Here is a 25,648-nt window from a genome sequence, read left to right as displayed (position 1 = left end):
TACAGACTATGAACAAAATCTGTCTAATAGTTCAGGATAAATCACTGTACACAGACATACAGACGGAGGGACAGTCAGACAGGCGGACAGTGTGCCCAATATCAAATTTTCTGTATCAGGAATACTGGAAGCCTATATTTCTGCGATACTTTCTCATCTTTTGCAGCTTAAAATACTTTATATTTATACATCGTGTAATTAGAAAGTAAAAATTATATCAATTTAATAAAAATAACTAGAAATTATCTCAAATCACTTGTTTAAGGCGATCCATTCACTACGGAACCCTTTAAAATTTTTTTGGACTATAGTAATAATAAAACAGGAGGAACCGAAGTACTTAAAAAAACCTGCCTACAGCTGGGAAGGTAAGACTTGAGCCAAACAGTGTGCGCAGTAGACCATGATGACATCTCCTCTGTAGCGGAAGGAAGGAAGGAAGGAAGGAAGGAAGGAAGGAAGGAAGGAAGGAAGGAAGGAAGGAAGGAAGGGTTTTCCCCTTTGCGAGTGTTCAGTTGGGGACGTACCTTTCGAGCGAAAACAGTATCTTTTGAGCCAAGTTAGAAGTTTCTCTAGGTCTAGAGCCACAATAATATACTATGGAAAATTAAACATTTTCGCCACGGACTATATATAACGAGAACTAAACAACACGTCCGGCGATTTTAGGCTAATTTGCCAATGCAGTATAGCTACATATTGTGGTCTAAACCATTCTTGTTCTATCATTGAGTACGTAAACAGAAGTTACGACACGATTATCAAATAGTAACTTAAATATCGTAAAGTGAATGTTTTGGCTGATGGGAGTATTAGTTGGAGGTGAATTAAAGTCTCTATTAGGTTCAAGTACGGAAAATTAAACAATTTTGATTTCATTTTATTCATATCTCTATTAAGTTTCAGTAAGGGATGTTAAACAATTTTGATTTTATTTCATTCGTCTTATTTTTTTCAGACGTAGAGTTAACATTTTATAGCAAAAGTCAAAATTTTTTGGGGTATCGTGTAATAAAACAAATTGTGACCCGTTGCGCGGGAAGGGATCTAAAGTCGTGAAAGAAAATTTTACAGGAGAACAAACTGCATTTCTGTATTTTGACATATTGCACTACCTGTAGGCTTTCTTTACATACTAAACTAAGATGTAGTTTTACACAATGTTTGTTAAATACCTGAATCTTTCTTATAGTTGCTAAGAAAACAAGTGAAAGCTTTAATTGCATTTTTCTCGAAAATTACGTAATGTAATATCAACATTCAATAAGTAATATATTAAAAACTATAGCACATAGAACCATGATTTTTTTAGATGCTCAGTATTTCATCCTCTTTTTGAAACCACAAAAAATAAAAAAATGAAAAATCCGACTTTAGGTCCCATTTCCTGCAACTAATCACAAATTAATATTAACCACGCCACGAACGAGAGGACGCTATCTAGACAAACTCTGCGTGTTTCATGCAAAGAAAATGTGAGGAAAATATATTCCAACGACCATCAGAAAAAATCAAAATCTCTCTTCATGAACATTATACAATTTAAGTTTTAGTGATATTGCTGTATGTTAGTTCGCCAAAGACGTAAACTTCTTCCAGCTCTGCCTCGTAATTCTGCTGAAACCTACCATGTCTTCAAAACGTTACGTCATTGCAATTGATTATCAATTTAAAAAGTACAGCCCGTTCAAAAATTACCGCACTAAAAACTTCTAACTTGCTTAAAAACATTCGTTCAAAACAGTGGTGGGCAAATTGAACGCAACCCACAAGACAGGATTTAAATGGCAACTACATACTGTGGGAGGGGTTGCACTCTACAGTGCAGTGACGGATTTACAGACAGTTGCGCCACTACACTCCTACCTACCATATGTAATTAGAATAGTTCATTCACGTGATATTTAATTAATCATTTTTCAAAGCAGTTTCTTCGACGTTGGGATTTATATCTGTGCATGCTATTTTCAGTTGCGCAAGGAGATGAGCATCGCTTAAGCGTGATCTGTGGCTGGACTTTATGGAGTGGGGAAAGGGGAAGGTAGGGGGTAAGTTTGATGCTTCGCTGAGGTCTGACGTCACTGCGGCAATGCCGCAGGAATGCCCACCATTGGTTCAAAAGAAACATTAAAATTTGGTGTCGCTCTAAAGGCGTTCTCAGGTTCGGTTCAGGTCTGATCTTCCCAGTTATACTCTTTTCTTTCTCCACCATACATTTTGCAATATCTGTTTTGAATTCAACTTTGGATTTTAAACAATGACCACCTATATTAGACATTCTGGGGGTGCAGAAACGACACTTCCAGCAATTATTTGAGGTAAATAGAATCAAGTCTTAGAGAACAGATCTTGTGTGTTGCCGTTCTGTGACAATGTAGGAATAATTTTGTAGCGTGATGTGATTAGACGAACTTTCGCAATCGTTTGTTGGCGGGGCAGTACTCGGCGTACTCTTCCCAGGTGCATCCTGCGGTGTTGTGGCAGCACTCCTCTGTGATGGACGATCCAGGTCCTCGTCTCCTCTGTCGTCGGCGATCCCGCAGGAACACCCGAGCTTCCACCACGCTCAGGAACGGGTATCCTGACGACAATAAATGTAGACGATCAGACGCGAACTTCTAAAAATATTAACTTCGAAAAGCGAATGATAATTTCTTTATTTCAGCAAATACAAATGACTATATTGAAATACGAATAGTTGGTGCTTCCAACACAGAAATTTAATCGAATCGTGCATTGCAGCAACCTCACAAATAATATTTTTTTTTCTCAAATTCACTTTTTCATATGGCTGTAATATTCATACATAGACCTTTCAAGTAGTGCAGAAATCCCACACGTCCAGTGCTCAGTTTACATTTCACAGCGGCAATACGTTACAGTGAATTGCAGGAAATTGCAGGAACAACATCACACAACCTGGGCATGTGAAATTTTTTTGAAACTAGAAAACTTTTTGGTTTGGTTTTCTTCGTTATTTACAGGATTAAATGAATTTTAAAGATTTAATATGTTATTAACATATTTTTTTGTAGTTTGTGTACTTCTTTTTTCAATTTATTGGCTTAAACCAGCCATGTCAGCTGATGCCCATAGGCGCAAGCGCGCTTTAGAGCTCAGGAAAGCCTGAGCGCTTTACAGCGGAAAGGAAAGAGACAGACGAGTGAGGTAGTATATGCCGCTTGGTCGAGCTACATACAGGGCTGATTCAATGGATAAAGGGAAGAGAACTTATTAAAACTGTTTCCATGTTAATTTTTAGGTTTGTCTGAGAAGTATAAGTGCATTATAAGAATGTAAGTTTTAATTTTAATGCTCATTTTTCACAAGTTTGTTATTTATTCAAAATGAATATTTTCTCAACTTTTTTTTACAGGAAAATGAACATTTCAGATATATTTATTCAATAGCCTTACAGGTACTGAAACAATGTTTTCGTAAATGTAATATATCGTAAATACGTGTCTAATACTGAAGATAGTGTATTAAAAATTCTGAAAATATTCGCATGGAAAATGTTTGTAAGGAAATGAATTAACAAAGCAACTACTGTTACATCATAAGCAAAAGATATGTGCCCATGTGTTGTAAGAATGTCAGCTCTATAGCTTCAGCAGATTTCGAGAAAATAATTTAATATTTTGTTGATAGAAAGTTGCTTACCAATATCACCTTAAAAGCATAATGCGATAAGAGTTTTGTTATGGAATATTAGTTACACTTAAAACATACCTATATAGTACCTAGGTAACTTTGCTTTGTACTATAATATTGTTTTGATTAGTTTATTGATTACTTTTATAAGGCTAAAGATACCATCAAGATCAATTCCAACTTATCATGTCATACTCAATCTCTTCCTTTGGGATATCATTTTATTTTTTGAATTAGGCCTATATGTTTCATTCACTTAGTACAGTATAGTTGTAGGTATTTTGGAATTTATGTGAATGTTCCTTCTTAACTCTTTATTATGTTATTAATGTTTAAAACATTACTGCTATATTAAGAAATTAGTGTTACTACTTTTGTTTTACAGACAATATAGATAATATCAAACAGAAAGAAGCCATATAAAATAACGACATAAAATTTCACGTTTCGTTTTGTTCTCTTAATCCAACAGGCTGCTTATTCATATACGTACATAATCCTTCCTCCTTCCATACCCGCTTGATGCCCGCGCACGACGTCAAGGTCAGAAAAATGCGCTTCCTTTGACTTCACTGGCTTAAACAAATCCGGGACATGTGAAATTTTTTAGAAACTAGACAATTTTTCAGTTTGTTTTTCTTTGTTATTTATAGGATTAAATGAACTTGAAAAATTTAATATAACATAATTTTTTTGTATGTTTGTGTACTTTTTTCAATTTCTTGACTTGAATATACGTTTAAAGTTCTTTATAGATAAAAATAAATTGTCCTTCTTTTCTTTACCGAAAATTATTTTATATAAATCAATCAATCAATCAATCAATCAATCAATCAATCAATCAATCAATCAATCAGTCAGTCAGTCGTTTATTAATGTAATGAGCAACATATTGTTGCAATAGACATAAAAATATTCTAAATTGCAAGAGATATAAAATAATATTTGACATAAAATGTAAAAACAGTTGATTATAAATAATTTCAAGGGAAAAATTGTTCCGGGGCCGGGTATCGATCCCGGGACCTCTGGTAGGTAGGTAGTACATCTCACTTGAGATATGACTTCAGAGGAAGAACAATTGTTTGTATACATATATCTGATTAGTGTAGTGGTTTTCCCTTGAAATTATTCAAATCTGCTTTACAGGAAGCTTCACCTGAAAGACTAGATTTGCATATTATATACGTCACTGTGTACGTTAACAGAAAACCACAATTCCAAGTTACACAGAGTTGTGTGCACTCGATGTGGGTCTCTGGCGTTTCGTCAGCCCACGCGAGTTGTGTGGATATAAAGGGAAAAGTTGAGACGGTGTCGGGTGAAGTTCCCTGGTATCTCAGTTGGGAGAGCGCTGGTATTGAAATTATTCAAATCTGCTTTACAGGGAGCTTCACCTGAAAGACTAGATTTGCAGTTGATTATAAAGGTTACAATGATTGTTACTAATCGTGAATTACATAAACCCCATTTGTCCAGTAAATTCAGATTTTTTTCCAGAAACTGCTAAAGGAAAAAACTAATCACTGATTAACTTGCAACTTCTTTCCTGTGTAAATTTTATAGGAAAATTACCTGGCTGACTAGTTACGAAGTGTTATCCTTCATTGTCCAAAAGTGTTAAAAGTGTATATAGAATATTGAAGAAAAAATTAAAGTTCATGTATGTCAAACACTAGCATTTATTATTATGCTTTAATAAAAACAAATAGTCACTTCAAAATACCAAAAGCTTTTACAAATAATCAGTTTTTTGGATCCTGAAAAATTTACTCAAATGGACATGTGGGGTTTCTATAATAAAATTCACGATTCAATTGTTCATATTGCCAATCGAAGTGTCGTATCGCAGTCAACTTGTTATAATTTTGATCTCAATGAAACCTATCCAAGTCGCGTTTTCTTTACATATTGTATATTATTGATAGAATATGAGAGAAACTTGGAAGTGAAAAACAAATTGAATTTAGAAAGGAAATTTGAAACATTTAGAGGTTTTCTGATAATGGGGTCACTACTGAAGATATAATTTTAATTCATTAAGCCTAACTTCATCACAGATATTGATTCCTTCTTGGTGTTACATAACATGTATAATGTTTCTTAGATCCAAGTATTTAGCTATACATCTTTATGGTTAACCTTTATCTCATGTGTTACACATCTTTCGAAATATTTTAACACACTAACATTTATTTTCCAACACCGTCAACTTGTTGTCACTTCGTACTACATCATAGTGTGTGAAATACTCACTTGGTTCGCCCTCGTCGAGGAAAAGGTTCTCCTTTTGCTGATAGTCATTTCTCCGCGACAGCCGGTAGATGTCCTTCTCGCACGCCCAGTACAGATGACGCAGCAGCGTCTCCTGACATCTGGTGTGTCTCTCACGGTGCCACGCGTTCTCCCAGTCCTCTTCGGACCTGTCGGAAAGACAGACGGAGAGGGAAATTGAGTGGTTCAGCGTGCTATTCGGTAACCGATATGGTAAAATGATGTTAGAAACGATTGCTGTAGTATTTTCAACAGTAATCTCACTAGAGGTTTGATTTATCTAGAGAAAATCAAAACTCGAGTGAGATTTAATTGACTATTACACGATTAGGAGAAAGTGCATAAAGATGAAAAGAAATAAAGTATTCTAATACAATAAAATATTAATTGACTTGCTAAAATTCTATTTCACGAATGTTAGCTTCACCAAAACGTTTCAACGAAGCCGCCATTTTCAGTTGGACTATCTATGCGGTAAACAAATGACGATCGCAAATTATGTTTTATAGTACCGTAAAGATTTTTCAGTTCGAAATGTTGACAAACAAAGAGAGGTGATCAAAACAGAAGAACGTATATAAAGATTATAAGAAATAAAGTAGTGTAATACAATAAAATAGGTATTAATTAACTAAAATTCTATTTCACTAATGTTAGCTTCACCAAAAGTTTGAACGAAGCCGCCATTTTTAGTTGATATCTATGCATTAAACGAATGACGATCGCAAAGTATGTTTTATAGTACTGTAAAGAATTTGCAGTTTGAAATGTTGGCAAACAGAGAAACAAATGGTAGTTATAGATGATAAAAACAGAAGAACGTATATAAAGATTATAAGAAATAAAGTACTCTAATTATGCAATGCTTGGGAAAAGTGTCATAAGTCAGTTCCCACAAACATTTTTTATTAATTTATTGACAACTTACGAAACATCTGCTCGCTTGGGGCAAGAGACATAACTATTTCTCCCATTATAATATTTCATACATAAGAAAATCAAATCGACATAAACCAGTGTGAAGACGGTTTTTTTCCTTCTCCTGTAAAATTAACATTTTTGTCTTGTGTTACTTTTCCCGAGCCCTACAGAATTGAATAACTAAAATTCCATTTCGCTAATGTTAGCTTCACCAAAACGTTTGAATGAAGCTGCCATTTTCAGTTGGCTATCTATGAGGGAAACAAATGGCAATCGCAAAGCATGTTTTATAGTATAGAATTTACAGTTTGAAATGCTGAAAAACAAAGAAACAAATGCTAGGGAAGTGATAAAAACAAACAAATGCTAGGAAAGTGATAAAATTGTAGCGATAAACAGTCATGATTGATTGAAACAGGTCTATTCGTACCGTTTTATTGGTCAAAAGTAGTATGACGTAGTAAAAGTGTAATAGTCATTTAAAGTAATGACAATAATGATATTGATTTAATAATAACAATAATAATAATAATAATAATAATAACATTTAAACTCTGTAGGCTATGTTTAGCAAACGGCCATGAAGCAATTCTAAGACTTTAAAAGATTGTCTTCGTCTGCAAAGCACTTTCCCGCAGTACTCATTTCTACTTCATAGGATGAAAACTTCCTTCTTTTGATTTTTTAAGGAAATGGGTAATAATCTGAGGGGGGCCTAAATCTGGAAAATATTTGGGAATATCTATCAATTGAAAGCCAATTTAATAATTTCTACATTGCAATCAGAGTCTTGTGAGCGGATGCATTTTGTGTTGCAAGAACGCCTTTGGAAATTTTATCAAGAAAAGTTTTTCCAGAAGCTTAGTTAATAATGAAAAATATAATACATTCTCGTCACAATTTTACCTTGCTGAGAGTAGTCTGCCATAATTATGCCGCCTTTGTCAAAAGGAAGGAAGGCAGGAAAAGAGGAAAGGATGAAAAGAGAGAAAGGACGAAAGGACGAAAGGAGGGGAAGGACGAAATAGAATGAAAGGACGAAAGGAGAACAAAATGACGAAAAACGGAAAGGACGAAAGGACGAAAAGAAAACAAAAGGAGGAAAAGGACGAAAGGAAGGAAACTGATGTGAGAAACTTCCTGTCTATATTTGAACGCGAAATTTCTTTTCTACACTTGCATGCCATCCAACATAATATTTACGTTTGCTCTTCAAGCGAAGTTTTTTTTTTTCAATAATTGAATAAGTATGTCCGTCAAATTGCTTATCAAAATTCAGTGCTATAATTAGCAAAATATTACAACATTTACAATGTTAAAGATTTTCGGCATAAATTGTCATCTTCAGAACACGTAACAATACAAGAATATGAATACTTCGTGTGGAAACATTATGGCTGAGATGCATATTGATTACATATTAAAATATTTAAAACTAGATTGTATATGAAGGGTTCAGAGCCATAGTGGCCAAGCGCCATTTATTAAAAACGGAGAAAGCAAGGGTTAAAGTTAAGTGAATACCATAGTTTAATGAAGATTGACATATAATTTAGTTTTAATGTTTATATTACTTGCTATATGTTCCCATTGAATTAATGATAACTTCATTTTAACCCTTGTTTTCTACGGTTTTAGTAAATGGCACTTGGGGCACTATGGTTCTGAACCCTTCATATGAGCAGGGACTTATAAAATGAATGTTGCTGAATGATAAAATAAAATATTACATGATTCATATTATATATATATATATATATATATATATATATATATATATATTATTCTCCTGCAGAAGTTAGCACACGGTGCGATTGTCAGTCAGGTCGTTAAAACTGAAAATAATATATTTGTGTAAGAAATGGGCTAATGAATAATTTAATATTGTATTAGAAAGAAAATATTATTCAAAATAAACACCACTAATAGAACAAATTAATCTCATTAGGTATAACTAATCTATATACAAACATACCGATCGATGAAATTTTTGACATAATCAACTCGAAATTACAGGAAATGAACTACAACTGGACCAGTCCTTAATAAAAGAAGTTATCAACACACTAAATGTTTCTTTAAAACAAAACTTGTTCAAGTTCAACAATAAAACTTTTCAACAAGGAAAAGGCCTAGCCATGAGCGATCCTCTTTCTGGTTTATTAGTGGGAGTTCGAAGTTCGTAACATTAATAGCAGTCAGTGTCTGGCAATGACACAGTTACAGTTGGAAAGTCGTCATGGCACATTAAAAGCCTATACATAAACGCAAATTTAATGGTGAATGGAAAGAATAATTTTCTGCGTTTCCAAAGGAGACAATGCCCTTTGCCTTTTATGTTAAAAAATACTAATGACCAGGCTTCGAGACTTTGGACCCGATACAATAAGTTTACTGTGCTTGTACTATAGGTTGTTGACTCGCTGCAGGTACTGAAAGGTAGAGATGTGTTGAGGTAACAACGTTGCTATTTACAATAGAGTACGGTAGTATGGGGAAACGCACACATATGTAAATTCTGAAAGTAAATATACATTACACTATGACAATGTCAAAATAATGTGAAAAGCATTTATTCTTCTGTCTTTTATAAGCATTTGTATTTAATTATACAAAGTGTTAATGGTGAAAATAAACATGTAGCAATTTTAATTTCTTCATTTATCCTATTGGTCGTCGTTAGGAAGTGCAGTTACAGTACAGAATTGCAATGCACTACAAAATACATTTTCAGTGTCTCAAACGTAAATCTTCTTCAGTTGTCTACCAAACACAGTTCGTACTGTGAAAACATGCGCTCTACGTCGCATGACTTTATAGGAGCAAAACGAAAAAAATCTAACATCATTACAATCTCTAAGAGACAGACCTTCATGTCCACTAATTTGCTGTTCATATTACACAATGCTCCATATCCGTTATTTTTACATAAAATTGATTTCCACTTCTGTTTTACACGTTCAGTAACCGGTGTACTTGTGTCTCATTAATTCTCTGCGTCATTTCCTCAACTAGTTTGAGGTCTTCCGGCATCTCTTGCTCTGACTTTTCTAACCGTGTAATAGTTTCAGACACAGTTTGAAAATAGGTTTGTATGAAAACCAAATTATTCATCAGAACCTTCAAATCCAGACGTTTTCCTTTACGTATTTGTTGTCATTCATTCTACAGTACCCCAACTCACTGTACGCTTTACCACTATACTCAGTACGCCGTTATGCGGATTTCCCACTGAACTGCTCTATCGGGTCCGAAGTCTCGAAGCCTGCTAATAACACATGTAATGGACGTGGTTGTAAACACAATAATAAAGTAAAATTAAAAATCCTAAAGCATCCACAGTTTCGAAAGCTTCTGGAGGATATGGAATCCGATTATGAAGATCTGATTTACTATAGCTACTGATGTCAGGTAGCTCAGTCGGGATAGCATGCTTCATCGCTTCTTTGAACTTCGTGAGACAGTAAATGAGTTTATGAAACGTCTGGTCAGTAACATTTGCATACAAACAGCTTTACAAAACTACTTTATTCTTTTAAAAGTTATCACATACTTCATAACGCTGCTATATTTACATAATGTTCATGTGCGTTAATCAATATTATTGTTTTTAGAATAGCAAATTGTGAAATTAGAAAAGAAAGACCGGATTAAAGATTTGGCCTTCCTTGTTGATATATCAAAACAATTAAATGATCTCAGGAAGAAACTGCAAGGAAGAAATCAAAGTCCTTTGCCGTGCAATTGTGGGACAGCAACCAGAGAGGCAGCTGTATCATTTTTCCTGTAGATTTATTTATTTATTTATTTATTTATTTATTTATTTATTTATTTATTTATTTATTTATTTATTTATTTATTTATTTAAATTTAAATATACAGAATAAAGAATATAATTACAAAACAAACACGAGAAACAGAAATAAAATAATACAAGCAATATAAAAAGAAGATACAATAATATTAACAACATTTGAGACCGAATGAGCAGCGCTCGTGCTCGGTCGCAGTTCAGATATATTAAAATAAAAAATAATAATAATAAAAATAAATAAGTAAAACAAATTGGAACTAAAATATAATTACAGCGGCAATGGAATTATATAATATAATATTAACACTAGAGAAGAATAATATCGCACGTGAAACGTAGGACTAATATATATATTTCAAAATTATAGAATACAAATGTAATATAGGTTGATTAATTCATACACATAGGCTATAAATTTATTTAATCAAATTGAAGATATTAACACGTTTCTAATTTTCTTGTTATATGTTAGTGGGTTACATGTTAGAAGTTCTGGGTGTAATTTAGTTAAAGCATTGTACAACCGAGGGCCAAAATTTATGCTATGCTTTAGACCAGCAGATGTGAGACATTTAGGTTCTACTAATGTTGAATTAATATTTCGTCTTGTGTCATAATTGTGTGTCTGTAATACAAACTTATTACGATTTTTATGATAAAATTTTAACAGCGTATACTTATAAATTTGTTCAATATTAAATACATTAAATTCAAAATAAATTAATTTAGTTGGATAATCGAAACGTTTCTTCAAACAAATTTTAATTATTCGTTTTTGTAGTAAATTTAACGGACTGAGATTAATTTTTGTACTTCCACCCCAAACAATTATACCATATTGAATGATAGACTGAATAATGGCCAAATAAACATTTCGTAGAACTCTAATGGGTAAGTAGCATCGAAGATTAACGAATTTATAAATTATTTTACGAAGCCTCTTACAAAGATAAGTAATGTGATGAGGCCATTTTAAATTATGATCAATAATGATACCCAGATGTATTCCCTTATTAGAAAAACTAAAGACTGAATTCTTAGAAAAACGAATTGCCGATTTCAAAAACAAGGGAAATGATTTTAATATTTTTGTAAATCCTATGCACGCCGAACCTGCAAAGTTAAGACTGGATTTGTGATTACAATTAATATCTGTGCAAAACTTGTTTGAAACATCTGTGCCATGCTAAACTTGGTGTCGGTGTATTTAAACAATTTTCAGTTGCTAATCACATGCCATTAAGATTCTTTGCAGCTAAAATTTTGACTGTGTTTGCTTTTACATATTTCTGTGAGCAACTGTTTTCACAGATGCATTATGCCAAGCCAAAGTACAGATCTCGTTTGACTGACGAACATCTGTTGGCGCAGATAGATTAATCGAGTTTTGATCGAGTTCAAAAATGTTTTAATATACTGTAATACACAATTATTTTTAAATTTAACTTGTGTTCGGTGATAAGCATAAATATTAAATGTTGTATATCTGTATACATTGTATCGTTATATTACAAAACAACTATTTTAATTACATACTAACATATTTATTATGAGACTTATAATTTATTGTGTCAAATTGTCCGGGAATTTTTTAGACAAATATAAATAAAAAAAAAGTATGAAGACTCACCTAGTTAATACTGCTTTAGCCATGATTTTAAACATGTGAGTGCATTCACATGCTCCGAATTAAGTGCCGCTCTACGTTTAGTAACAATGTTTCCTGCATTACTAAACACGAAAAAACTTTTTCTCTGTCAAACACTTCTCCACGAACGTTCAATTTAATTCCAAACGTTTCAGCGAGTTTACCTCTAAAATTCTCATATGATATAATGGAGTTTACACTTTTCACAAACCACACAAAACTGATTGTTTTTTATTTATCAAACTAAACACACAACCTTCATATACAAACTCAGTACAGAAACTGCAACTGCAAAAGTACAGCGGTCGAAACAGAAGACTGGCCTCTATTGCAATCTAATTACCAGATTTTAGAAAGAGAAGAAGATAGTTACACTCTCACTTGCACACAGTGTAGACATGGCTATTTTATAAGGGATGGAGGGGACGAATCCCAGAAAAGTATGTACGGTATTTCATATGCTAGGAAGATGAGCTGACAACAAGGTGGAAGTTTTCTTGGAAAACCATAAAACTTAATAAGGGATTCGCATTGTGTTTCAACTTTCAATAGAGGTAGACTAAGTCACTGTCCTCATATCTCCATCTCTTTCTAAAGTGTTAATGCAAAGATTTTCCCTACGCTACCTAGTTTACAGTTAGAAAATAACATTAGGCCTAGTATTGTGCTTTGAAGTAAGCAATTTCCGAGGGAGAAATATTGTCGGAATTTTTAGTATGAATTGTATTAACAAATTAATAATTAATATCAACTACGACCGATTAATATTAATCGACTCGATTATTCGATTAAATATCTTTGGTCGATTAATCTTACAACAGAAATTGATCGATTAATCGATTAGAATAATCGATTAAACCCCACAACACTAAAAATAATTGAAAATGCAAAAGAAAGTAATTAAAATGTAGTTTTGTATTATTTGTAGACTGTAGTCTAAACTACACATACACCATAATCAGTATTTATCTAAAAATCAGCAATCCGACTTTTCAATCATTGTCTGTTCATGTCTCCATCTATCAGTTCGTACCGAAATACTATCTTGGCGTTTTATGGTTCTGCGGGTTGCTTATCGTGTGGTTCTGCGTTTGCCCATCCCTGCCATAAAGGCTGAGAAAGTAGCACCAGGTTGCTTGGGGAAAATGTTTTGCTCACATTGTATGTCAGAAATTGGCGAATAGGAAGGAATTTTAGAAGAAATCTGTCAAGATCTCTTTATGAGAATACTGTACTTTGAAATACTGTATATCTGGAGAGTCTAAGAAAAACAAGTAGGAACGTAGTAAGAGGCGATCCTGGGAGTGAAACTCGTGGCCTCCAACGCCAACTCTTTCGGCAATTGCATTATTTTGAATGGAAGTAGCCCTGTGACTTCAAATCTAATTCCTTTAAATTCCAATTTTGTATTAGGTATCTCTGCTTCCCTGGCGACTGTGCGAAATTAGTAGATCGTTCTGTGAAAAGACATGGCCGGACACTTTGTGTGCGGACACGTACGCATCGATACTCCCCAGCTCCGTGCGCAGGAGACAAATAGCGCAGCATCCATCAATTGGCTTTATCCTTATTTATGGCTCTCGCACACCGGCTAACCCCGCGTGCCTCTCTCCCACTCTTTCGCGTATCTTTAACTTTCGATCTGATCTCTCGATTTCGTTTTAATTTACTCTTAATTAAATCACGAAGCAGTGGCAATCTGATTTTTCGCTCTTAAATTTAGCCATCTCACCATATCCAGGTAGTCGTAGTGGAACGAAAAATGGTAATGGTGTGCACTAAAATTGTTTTGTGATGTCGATTATTCTGTACGATTCTATAGTGCGTAAAGTTGCATTTTACCCACTGTTATCAGTGCGTAAAGTGAGTCTTTAAAACACTAGTGCGTAACAAGTAAATAATTACTTTAGTCACTGCTATTTATTTTGCGTACTGCCAATGAAAATGCAATATTCAATGTACAAATTTTACTCACAAGTCAGAAAGAAATTAATTAATTTCTTCGATATTTCATGACTTAAATATTACTTAATTATTTACAAATGACTTTTAAGGAACCCGCAGGTTCATTGACGCCCTTACATAAGCCCGCCATCGGTCCCTATCCTGTGCGAGATTAATTCAGTCTCTATCATCATATCCCACCTCCCTCAAATCCATTTTAATATTATTCTCCCATCTACGTCTCGGCCTCCCCAAAGGTCTTTTTCCCTCCGGTCTCCCAACTAACACTCTATATGCATTTCTAGATTCGCCCATACGTGCCACATGCCCTGCACATCTAAAACGTCTGGATTTAATGTTCCTAATTATGTCAGGTGAAGAATACTATGCGTGCAGTTCTGTGTTGTGTAAATTTCTCCATTCTCCTGTAACTTCATCCCTCTTAGCCCCAAATATTTTCCTAAGAACCTTATTCTCAAACACTCTTAATCTCTGTTCCTCTCTCACAGTGAGAGTCCAAGTTTCACAACCATACAGAACAACCGGTATTATAACTGTTTTATAAATTCTAACTTTCAGATTTTTTGACAGCAGACTAGATGACAAAAGCTTCTCAACCGAATAATAGCAGACATTTCCCATACTTATTCTGCGTTTAATTTCCTCCCGAGTGTCATTTATATTTGTTACTGTTGCTACAAGATATTTGAATTTTTCCACCTCTTCGAAAGATAAATCTCCAATTTTTATGTTTCCATTTCGTACAATATTCTGGCCACGAGACATAATAATGCACTTTGTCTTTTCGGGATTTACTTCCAAAACTATCGCTTTACTTGCTTCAAGTAAAATTTCCGTGTTTTCCCTAATCGTTTGTGTATTTTCTCCTAACATATTCACGTCATCCGCATAGACAGGAAGCTGATGTAATCCGTTCAATTTCAAACCTGTCTGTTATCCTGAACTTTCCTAATGGCATATTCTAGAGCGAAGTCAAAAGAAAAGTAAAGGTGATAAGTGCGTCTCCTTCTTTAGCCCGCAGTGAATTGGCAAAGCATCAGATAGCAAGCTGGCCTATATGGACTCTGCTGTAAGTTTCATTGAGATACATTTTAGTTAATCGAACTGGTTTCTTGGGAATATCAAATTCAATAAGAATATTGTATAAAACTTCTCTCATAATCGAGTCATATGCCTTTTTGAAATCTATGAATAACTGATGTACTGTACCCTTATACTCCCATTTTTTCTCCCATATCTGTCGAATACAAAAAATCTGATCAGTAGTCGATTATTACGCCTAAAGCCGATAAATTCATCTACGTACGGAGTTAATCTTCTGAAATAATATTACATTTAAAACAAATAAGTAACTAATTTAACATTCATAATTACATTTTAGTCCTTATTATTCTGAATTTACATAATTATATAGTAGGCCTACTCATTTCTTGCATTGTTTCAGGGATAGGAAGTAACTTCACTTTTCATTAGTCTAGTAGGCTATGATTCCATGGTTACTGATTTCTTTATGGTTCCGACTTCAAAAATTAATTCAGAAACGTGTCCAGAATGCTGTGTTAAAATAAATAACTTACTAACAAAAATTTCTGGAAAGAACTAGGCCCATTGACCGTGAAAACGCTCATATTAACGCGAGAACGTAAACGTTACAGTATCGGTAAGCAGTTGAGTCATCATTTACAATGGAAATTTAATGTTACATAATAATGTCATGAAAATATATCCGTAAACAGATGACTGCAATCACAGAGACATGAGGAGGTCCGTTCCAAACCATATGAAGTCCACTCACGGACGAAATTGTGTTTTATATGATTTCGTGTAATTCTAAACATGCTCTATCATGCTGTGAAGTATGTTTGGGTCTAACTGTATTAAATCCTCTTGAAAAGAATGCATGAAGCTGGGTGTTCGTGGCAAACTGTATTATGTTCACATCTTTGTTCGCGTCAAATCGTATTCTGTCCAAAATCTATTAATATTTTTCATTGTAAGGTTGCATTTCAAGTTTCCTGCACTGAGAAAAACTAGCGCCAATTTACAGCATTGACTTATTGTCGAACTTTATATAAGTTCAGTGCCGCTGCAGTCCAGCTGTGCATGTGATGTCCGTGAAAATGGAGGGAGAAGTGCCTACAGGTGAGAATAGCAGAGGAAGCAGGAAAAGAGTGAAGAATAAAACATGACGATAGCAACAAAGTGAACTTCGGTGTAATATTTGGACTGTATTTTTAATTAAACCTAATAAGGGTTTAGGAGACTTATTTTCATTAAAAAAACCTGTTTTCTACAATAATCATGTAATATACAATAGGATATTCTTGTTTCAATCTGATAAGAATCCTGTTTGAGAACTGTTAGAATCACTATGCCAGCATAGAGAAGGTCGGTTCCACTGTTGTGCAATTCCCGCACATGTTATACGCAGGATCAAGCAACGAAAGGGTTTTCTCAACAAAAAAGAAAGCTGATCGCTAGCATTAATGAACATTATCTTTATGATTCAATATTACATAGGAGCAAATCAAGGAGTATTACCTATTACATAATGACATTGGTTGAATTTTTACAAATATTGGGGAAGGATTTTTTTCCTTTTTTATGTTCACGTTAAACCATATTATGTCCATGTTATTTTCTAAATTTCAAGACAGTCTAATGTAAAAACGATTTCAAATATAATTGTTTCTGATAAATTAAGTTCTTCCAGTATTTAATAATTTTAGTGTTTTAATTTATCTCCCTTAGTTCGCACATAAAGAGTTTTTCTTCTCTCCTGAAAAAATTACATGAGTGGACTTAATATGGTTTGGAACGGACCTCCTTAGAGAAGTATCACTTGAAAGTGCGGGCGAATAAATAAAAGAATTGCAAATGTGAGATATTTGTTTCACATAGTAGATCATATGGCTAACAAATACAAATTAGTATTTAGCCTAGTTGTTGTTGTTTAGTCAACTGTCCGAAGACAGGTGTGAACCTCACAAGTGATACCAAGAAGGCACCACTTATGAGGCAACTAGGCCAGGGGATAACGGAGTAGGATGGCCATTTACTTTCACCCTACATTGCATACATCATCCACTAAGCTACATATTACACTAGTCAGACTTCAGATGCATCAAACAAATTGTTCTTCCTCTGACACATATCCTCAAGTAAGATGTACTGCTTGATAATAGATGTACATATCAGCCAGAACCTCAATCAGAGGCTATTTAGCCTAAATATGATTAATATTAAAGGTTAGCTATAATGTGAATATGATAAAATAAATGAACAAAATACATATGCGTGCACTTTATTTTAATGGCTTTTGTCTTACATATACCGGTACCTATTTCTTTCAGCGTATTATCTTTATACAATATGAATGATGTGGTTCGTCATACAGGCAGCGATACGATTGGAAGAGGATTTATCTTTCGTCAAACGATGTCATTTTATTTTATTTTTTTCTTCCAGTATTCTACGATAGCGCTCTTTTTTATGCGCCTTTAGATAGGCTCAGTGTCTTTGTTTGAATATAGTCGCTAACGTTACCGCAAACGAAAAGCTTGGAGTTTTCAAGCTTCTGTGTTCACTTCTAATGTTAACGTTTACGAAAATCATTGTGAATGATTACATTAAATAACATGACCGCAAGCTTTAGCGTTCACGTCGATTTTGCCTTTACTTTTCATTTTGAATGGCCCTTAATACGTGAGAGCCGGACATTTTACAAATTATTTACAATATTCTCGAAATTATCACAGCTATGAAATGCATATAGAGTGTTAGTTGGGAGACCGGAGGGAAAAAGACCTTTAGGGAGGCCGAGACGTAGATGGGAGGATCATATTAAAATGGATTTGAGGGAGGTGGGATATGATGATAGACACTGGATTAATCTTGCACAGGATAGGGACCGATGGCGGGCTTATGTGAGGGCGGCAATGAACCTTCGGGTTCCTTAAGGGAAGAGGATGGTATTTTTTTGGTGAAAAATGAGTAAATTTTCAAAAAACAATTTTTTTCCTTAAAATACTCTGTGATTTGTGTAGAATATATTGTATAATATTTTGTGGGTATTTGTGCCCTTATCGGTTGTTGAGACGCCATTTTTAAACTTCCTGCGCTCTGGATTTTTAAATCACACTGCCCTTTGTTTGTTGTTTCCGGAACTTCATTTTTTTTTTCAAAACCAAATTTTTCTTTAAAATGCTCTGTGATGTGTGTGGAATACATTGTATAACATTGTGTGGGTATCTGTGCCCTTATTGGATGTTGAGACGCCATTTTTAAAGTTCCTGCGCTCTGGATTATTAAATCACACCCCCTTTGATTGCTGTTTCTGGAACTTTATTTTTTTTATACATAGCCAGACAAAAAGCGATATAATTTTTGAACTATTAAAAATATAGGAATGAAATTTAGAATACACATTCTCTAGACTACTGGGAAAGTTTTCTCTGTAACGGAATTTCCCTAATTGATTTCATTTTAAAAATAAGACTCTCTGTTTGCAAGAAAGAAAAAAAAAATGTTATTACATTTTAATTGTTTATTTTACAAATGTAGGAACTAATATCAAAATTCTGTTACATACAGTTTGTAGAGCGTGCTTTTACAAATAAATTGTAACAAACTGTTTGGATTTATCTTTAATAATGGCTTAGATATATCGAGTTTAGTAAAATCCTGCATTGGGTACAGTTTTTCTTCAAATCTGGCTCCCAAATAATTTATTCAAAATATTTATATTTTGTTGAGTTGCTATAGCCATGAGCTCTCTACATACAAAAAATTAATATTTTACACCAAATAGGAAAAAAGTTTTAAAAATTACCATCCTCTCCCCTTAAAAACCATTTGTAAGTAAGTAAGTAATAGATTTAGCATTGAACTTTTTCTAACACTTTTGTTGATTATGACCGGTTTAGACGGCCATGAAATCGTGATCATGTAAGCTCCCCAACTTGAAATATTTATTTAATGTAAATTTTGTGCTATCGTAAAAAAAAACATATGATACACATTCGTAAAGTTATCTTTTTGGTACGAGTGTAAAGTTTGTGAAACGAGGCGAAGCCGATCTTGTCTCATAAATAACTATTATATATTATGTGGACGAACATTTTTTATCTCATGCAAATTACTGGCGAAACCGAAGAACTGCGGTCGCGCTCAAACCTCCTGACATGACGTTTGCAGGTGTGTCCGCTTATCGGATAGCCATTAGAGGCAGTGCTGCGTTGCAACATATAGGTACGCAGACACGTCGCATATTCGCCACTTAGAAAGTCTGAAAATCAAATAACAAGTGCGCTCGGAAAATTGATATGTTGTAAGAACTGCATGCATATATGATGAATGTTTAATGTTTTCTGAACACACAGAAATAAAAATCATATTTTTACCCCAGTAGTTCCAATTTTATGGGTTAATACAGTAAAACCCCGATGAGACGCTATTCAAGGAACCGCGTGTAAACTGCGTATTAGGATATACCAATTTTGACTTACATACAGTATTTATAAGCATTTTTCTTTATTGAAATACATGATTCGCACTTTGCTTCCGCCAGAATAAAACTCTTCCGTGTATTTGGCTAAAATGTTGCCGGGGAAAGAAGAAAGAAAAACCTTAAGGGGGAGAGAGAAAGGCAGAGTACAGAGCATTCGCCACCTCTTTCAATATAACATGAAGGGGCTATTTCAAATTAAGCCTATCATTCAATTTATTTTATCACGCTGCGCCTTTGTGTTATTCGACAACTTTATTAACCCTAATAAAAGTAAAACTATTACAAAAACTGATATAAACTCAGCGAGTGTGACTATTTACGTCTGATTGAATTAATTTTTTCATATTTTGTGAGTTTTAATTTCATTTGATGCAATCTGATAATAATATTTATTACTATTGTTATTACTATATATTACTACTCACTCAACAATGCTGCATTTATTTTTGCGTTCGAAAATAAGAAAATTGCATTTCTTATAATAGCCTTAGAAAGTGGATGTAAATGTTTCCGAAAAGGTCCATTTTTTATGTTCAAAAAAAGTTCAGAAAGCAAATTCTAAAAGTATTGCGTATTTTGTTAATTCGGAATTGAAAACATTGTATCCAAATAGTGTTGAAGACCAATGAGTACTGTTATTGTTAACAGATGCAGCAGCATATATGATTGCAGCAGTTCAACTTTTGAAGTCATTTTACCCCAATCTCAAAAAACCTGAAAGTTAGAATTTATAAAACAGTTATATTACCGATTATTCTGCTGTGAAACTTGAACTCTCACTTTGAGAGAAAGAACGGAGGTTAAGGGTATTCGAGAATAAGGTGCTTATGAAAATATTTGGGGCTAAGAGGGATGAAGTTACAGGAGAATCGAGAAAGTTACACAATGTGGAACTCCACGCTTTGTATTCTTCACCTGATATAATTAGGGATATTAAATCCAGACGTTTGAGATGGGCTGGGCATGTAGCACATATGGGCGAATCCAGACATGCATATAGAGTGTTAGTTGGAGGCCAGAGGGAAAAAGACCTTCGGGGAGGCCGAGACGTAGATGGGAGGATAATATAAAACTGGATTTAAGGGAGGTGGGATATGATGGTAGGGACTGGATTAATCTTGCCCAGGATAGGGACTGATGGTGGGCTTATGTGAGGGTGGCGATGAACCTTCGGGTTCCTTAAAAGCCATTTGTTGTTGTTGTATTGTTATTACTATATTATTATTATTATTATTATTATTATTATTATTATTATTATTATTATTATTATTATTATTAAGCCTTTCGCATCTCCCTATCAAACCAATCTCAGGTAAAGGGTCGCACTCCACAGTTTTAAAACTACTGCCGCTGAGAGACAGAGAAGCAGAGAGTAGTTGTGACAACTAGTGATGGGGTAAAACGTGATTTTTCACTCACCGGTGAAGCAGTGATAGTTCTTTTTAATCACGGTGATTTAAAGTAGTGACCCAGTGATTTGAAGCGATTTTCAACTGCCTGTGATTACGACGAGCTGTCTTGCAACAGCTGATCACTGGTGCAGTGATCTAGTGAGTGGTGGCGATTCGGCGATTGGAAAATGGAGTGATTTCTCACTACGAAATGCCAGTACTCCAACTGTTTTTAATGAAATTGTTGGTGAATGTGATTATGATCGTGAAATGCGTTGGTGTCAAATTCAAAATAATGAAGGGATAAGAAATGGATACATTCAGTGGAGAGAAAATACTTTTCGCGCCGGGTTGGCCCTGAATGTATAAATTAAGTTGTGTTAGCTGAGATGAAACTAGCGCTGAGGTGATTTTGGAAGCGAAAATCATTGAATTTATGAGGGAGTATGTTTGTGGAGATACAGTTAATCGTATATGCAAGGGATAATAAAAGCTTCAACTAACCTAACCCATCATAGATTAGTATAGGGCTATGCAAGGTGTACAAGCGGAGTACAAAGGGGAACTACCTCAGCACTAGTTTAGCGTAAGTGGTCTAGAAAAAAATGTTACAGTGAAATCAGACATATTAGTTGAAAATATTTGCGGAATTTAAAAAATATTTAACTTAAATTAAATATGTAATTTTCATTTGGTAGGATTAAAATAAACTGTTAAGAGTGATTGAACAAAGTAGGCTTACTTTCTTATATTAACCTTAACAAACCTCGCCTCAGTCCTTTTTATTTTTTCCACATTCCACAGTATCGTTAAACTACTACAGTAAACCGCAAATAATATTAGTAATTCTCCAGAAAAGCTACACTCAATAAGGCTCAATTTTCTTTGACTTCACTGGCTTCTGTGAGATGTATATTGTGATGTACACGTGGTTTAGTTAGCTCCCATAAATACAACAGCTATCGTGTAGACCTATGTAGCAATACATTCAACATAAAAATCGTTTCATACTTACCTGTATATTCTAATGCACTGTTGTAGCCCTCCCTCCCACTGCTTACCAATATAACACTCGACAGGCCCAAGACGCAATACTAGGAAACTATTTCTCTAGTAATTATCCTGGACCGCTCGCAGGTTATGTTGCAAATAGTAAAGAGAGTGTGGCTCTTCTGGAGAACATACCATAAATTAACATGAAATCAATAATAATTACTACGGTTAAATCACTGTAACAACATTTATTTAAAAAATTTACTTACATAAATAATTACCAGAGATAGAAATTCATGCAATTACATATCTGTATGTAAATGTCGTAAGTGAAATTTATTGAGTAGACATTTTAAGAATTTTTGTTTTGGACGAGTGAATTTTATTTCATTATATTGACATATTCGAACAATGTTTTGCATACTATAATATCATAAAATAAGCATGTTTTAATTTGTTTTCCATACTATTTGTATATAAACGTTAAAAAATCTATCTACCTGTGGTACAGTTAATCTGGAGAATTATGGAGAAATTACTACAGTAACATTTACAAAATGAACTTGGTGAAATCTCTACAATAACATATATTTACACAATTAACTAAGTGAAATTACTACAATAATATTTCTTTTCAGAAAATTAACTTTGTAAGTCAACAATTACCAAAGATTGGAAGTTAATGCAATTGCATAGGCTATATTTGTCATAAATATGTGAGTGAAATTTGAGTGGACATTTCAGAAATTTGTTTTGGATGAGGGAGTTTTATTTCAGAATATTGGCATATTTTAACATTAGTTTGCTTATATTAACGTAATGACAGCATACAATTAGCATATTTTAATATGTTTTGCATAGTATTAATACATATTAACTAATAAAAATCCAATAGAATTACGATCATGTTATATACAAATTAGCGTCCTTTATTTCACCAAATCAAAACTGTCGCCAGTGGCTAAATATTGGTTCTTTTGAATTCGCGGCCTTCGCGGGTATTGAAATTTCCCGCTAATGACGTCATTCAAGGTGAAGGGAAGTCTATTTTCTTGGCCACTAGGTGCCAGCCTAGATCAATGAACTTTGGTGCCAGTAAAGGATTTTGCAAAGCAGTTCAAAACTTGTGCAACAGATGGAAGAAGACTGCAATGGAAGAGATACAGCTATATCACAGTCTAATAGATTATATATTAGACTGTGGCTATATCACAGTCTGTTGCTATCAACGAGTTGTGTTCTCTTTCTAACTCGTTGGTTGCTATATTTTGAGAACAAGGAGAGAGTTTAATCACTGTATGTACAGTATACGTGACAGTACTTTCATGTTGCAGTGAAATCACAGTTCGATCACTGTTTCACTGGTTAATGAACAGCTCACTCACTGGAGTGAAAGTGATTTATTAATCACCGGTGAGAAATAGCTGCTAGTGATTTTTTTTCCATCTCTAGTGACAACGTCGCGCTCACATGCAGCCGGGTGCACACAGAATCAGACGCGGCGCGACATTTTGTCTCGTGGTACTTGTCTCCCATTGATTTCTTATGATGTGGTGCACACAGAATCAGACGCGGCGCGACGGTCGCGAGCAGACACAAGGAGACATAGAGAGACAACATCGAATGACTACTTGAAGTTCGTCGCGAGGAGACTGTCTGATAGCTGCAGTATATTGCGCATGCGTTAGCAGTGGCTATGATTGCACGCTTTCACCATCTACAGACACTACTGTTGTTGTGTAGTGCACATTATTCATAATGGTGCTCGATGCGGATAAATTAGGTGTTTTAGTACAGGAAATATACGTTCTATAAAATCTTTGTAACAATATCACGACAATAATGTGGTTTCTAAAAATATGGTGAGAAATTGCAAATGAGATGAAAGCACCAGGTGGATAATAATATTGATAATAATAATTTGTAGTAGGCCTACTTCTATACTCTATACTTTCATTCGTTGTTGATTTAATATACTATTTTTCTTTATTTTGAGTCGTGAAGTAGTCATAAACATAAAACATGATGTTTTCATCAATGGAGCAAATTGAAAAGTAAAGGTTTGGGAGTTGTTTTCTATTCTCACTGGAAGAAAGGTAATTCGTGGATCTCAACCAAAAAGGGACTTTCGAGCAGTCAGTGGACGCAAGCCATCAAGATGAACTGTAATACAATACCTGTACGTACTCTCCCTGGTAGAACTCTTGACTCAACCCGTTGCAGAAGATGCGACGAGCAAGAAACGCTTCCTCACGTCTTGGGTTTCGGCCATCATGAAGAATTGCTCCGAATCAACAGACATAATACGGTTCGTTCTCTCATCGCAGCTTCAATCCGTCAGAATGCTTCCTATGAGGTTTATGAGGAGGTTGGTTGCGTCTCTTCTGATGGCTCTACTAGACGGGCTGATATCATAATTGATCGGCAGAAGGATAAGGGTGTCATTCTTGATCCCACAATCCGTTTTGAGATGCATGAGCAACAGCCACAAGAGGTGTGTCGTGAAAAACAAGTCATATATGAGCCTTGTTGTCAGCATCTTGGAGCACAATATCACATTACACATTGGACAGTTTTTGGGCTCATGTTCGATGCCCGTGACACGATCCCACGTGAAACTTTAAATCAACTTAAACAATATAAAATTTCTGATGCAACGATTGATGTCATAGGATCTCACGTGTTAAAATCATCCTTAGATATAATTAGTAATCATTTGTACCCAACAAAATTTTTATTGTAAATGATTTCCTACGTTTTCTTATCTTAATGTTTTTTCTTTTTCTTTCCAAGTGTCACAAAATTGTTTTGTTTACTTATTATTCTATCGAACCCTTATTTAGGGCGGCTTTTGTTTATACAAATTATCCATTTATCAGTTCTATAGATTTTTAGGCGTATTAGGCATCCTTAGGAAATAATAACCAAAAATACAATGGAATTTCTCATATAGACAATCCTCTTTCATTGACGCCATTTTCTAGCCTAGGCCAGTTTTCCAAACCCACACAGCCAGCAAATCAGTTGTCGCGAGCAGACCGTGTTGAGCTGTCGCGAGGCGTTGTAAAGCAAAACGTCGCGTCTCGCCTCGCCTCATTCTGTATGCACCCGGCCGCTCGCGAAACGTCAGGAGGTTTGAGCGCGATTATAGGAGAAAATCTCTCCCACCATCTATTTTTTTTAACCATAAATGACAATTATCGTACGCTACTCCCTTAAACTGTGGCTATGTCTGATAAGAATTTCGATCAATTTCATTCAGGGTAACTTTAAATGGTAAACTTATGTAAGTGCGATATAGAACGTAAGGTTGACGCAAATGTATTTCTGTAATTTATCAGAGTGTCTTGAATTATTTAGTATGTGGGACGTGTTTACCTTGCCTTGAACATTTCCTCCAGTTCGTTCTCCGTCTTTGTAGATTCTGATAACTCGATGAGGACACAAAGCGCAGTGACAGTGGTTACTGGAAGCAGCAT

At 34.5% G+C, this 25,648-nt stretch overlaps 1 protein-coding gene across 1 annotated transcript; it reads right to left on the bottom strand.

Moving 5' to 3' along the window:
• Positions 1-1,260: 1,260 nt before the first annotated feature.
• Positions 1,261-25,648, bottom strand: Ilp7 (Insulin-like peptide 7). The gene is made up of 3 exons (XM_069839976.1): positions 25,548-25,648; positions 5,911-6,077; positions 1,261-2,581 (listed from the first exon to the last, which is right to left on the bottom strand). The coding sequence occupies exons 1-3, from the start codon at positions 25,646-25,648 to the stop codon at positions 2,403-2,405; spliced, it is 447 nt and encodes a 148-aa protein (XP_069696077.1). The 3' UTR covers positions 1,261-2,402.

This window comes from Periplaneta americana, chromosome 11 (assembly GCF_040183065.1).
Source record: "Periplaneta americana isolate PAMFEO1 chromosome 11, P.americana_PAMFEO1_priV1, whole genome shotgun sequence".
In the NCBI taxonomy this organism is placed as follows: Eukaryota; Metazoa; Arthropoda; class Insecta; order Blattodea; family Blattidae; genus Periplaneta; species Periplaneta americana.
The sequence above is the reverse complement of the archived record's forward strand: the minus strand, read 5'-3'. Positions and strand labels throughout refer to the sequence as shown.

Coding starts and splice junctions, on each gene's coding strand:
- Ilp7 (XM_069839976.1), bottom strand. CDS start 25,648: ATGCTGCTTCCAGTAACCACTGTCACTGCGCTTTGTGTCCTCATCGAG. Junction 6,078..25,547: donor GAGGAAATGTTCAAGGCAAG/GTAAACACGTCC, acceptor TCTTTCCGACAG/GTCCGAAGAGGACTGGGAGA. Junction 2,582..5,910: donor CCTCGACGAGGGCGAACCAA/GTGAGTATTTCA, acceptor TATTGTCGTCAG/GATACCCGTTCCTGAGCGTG.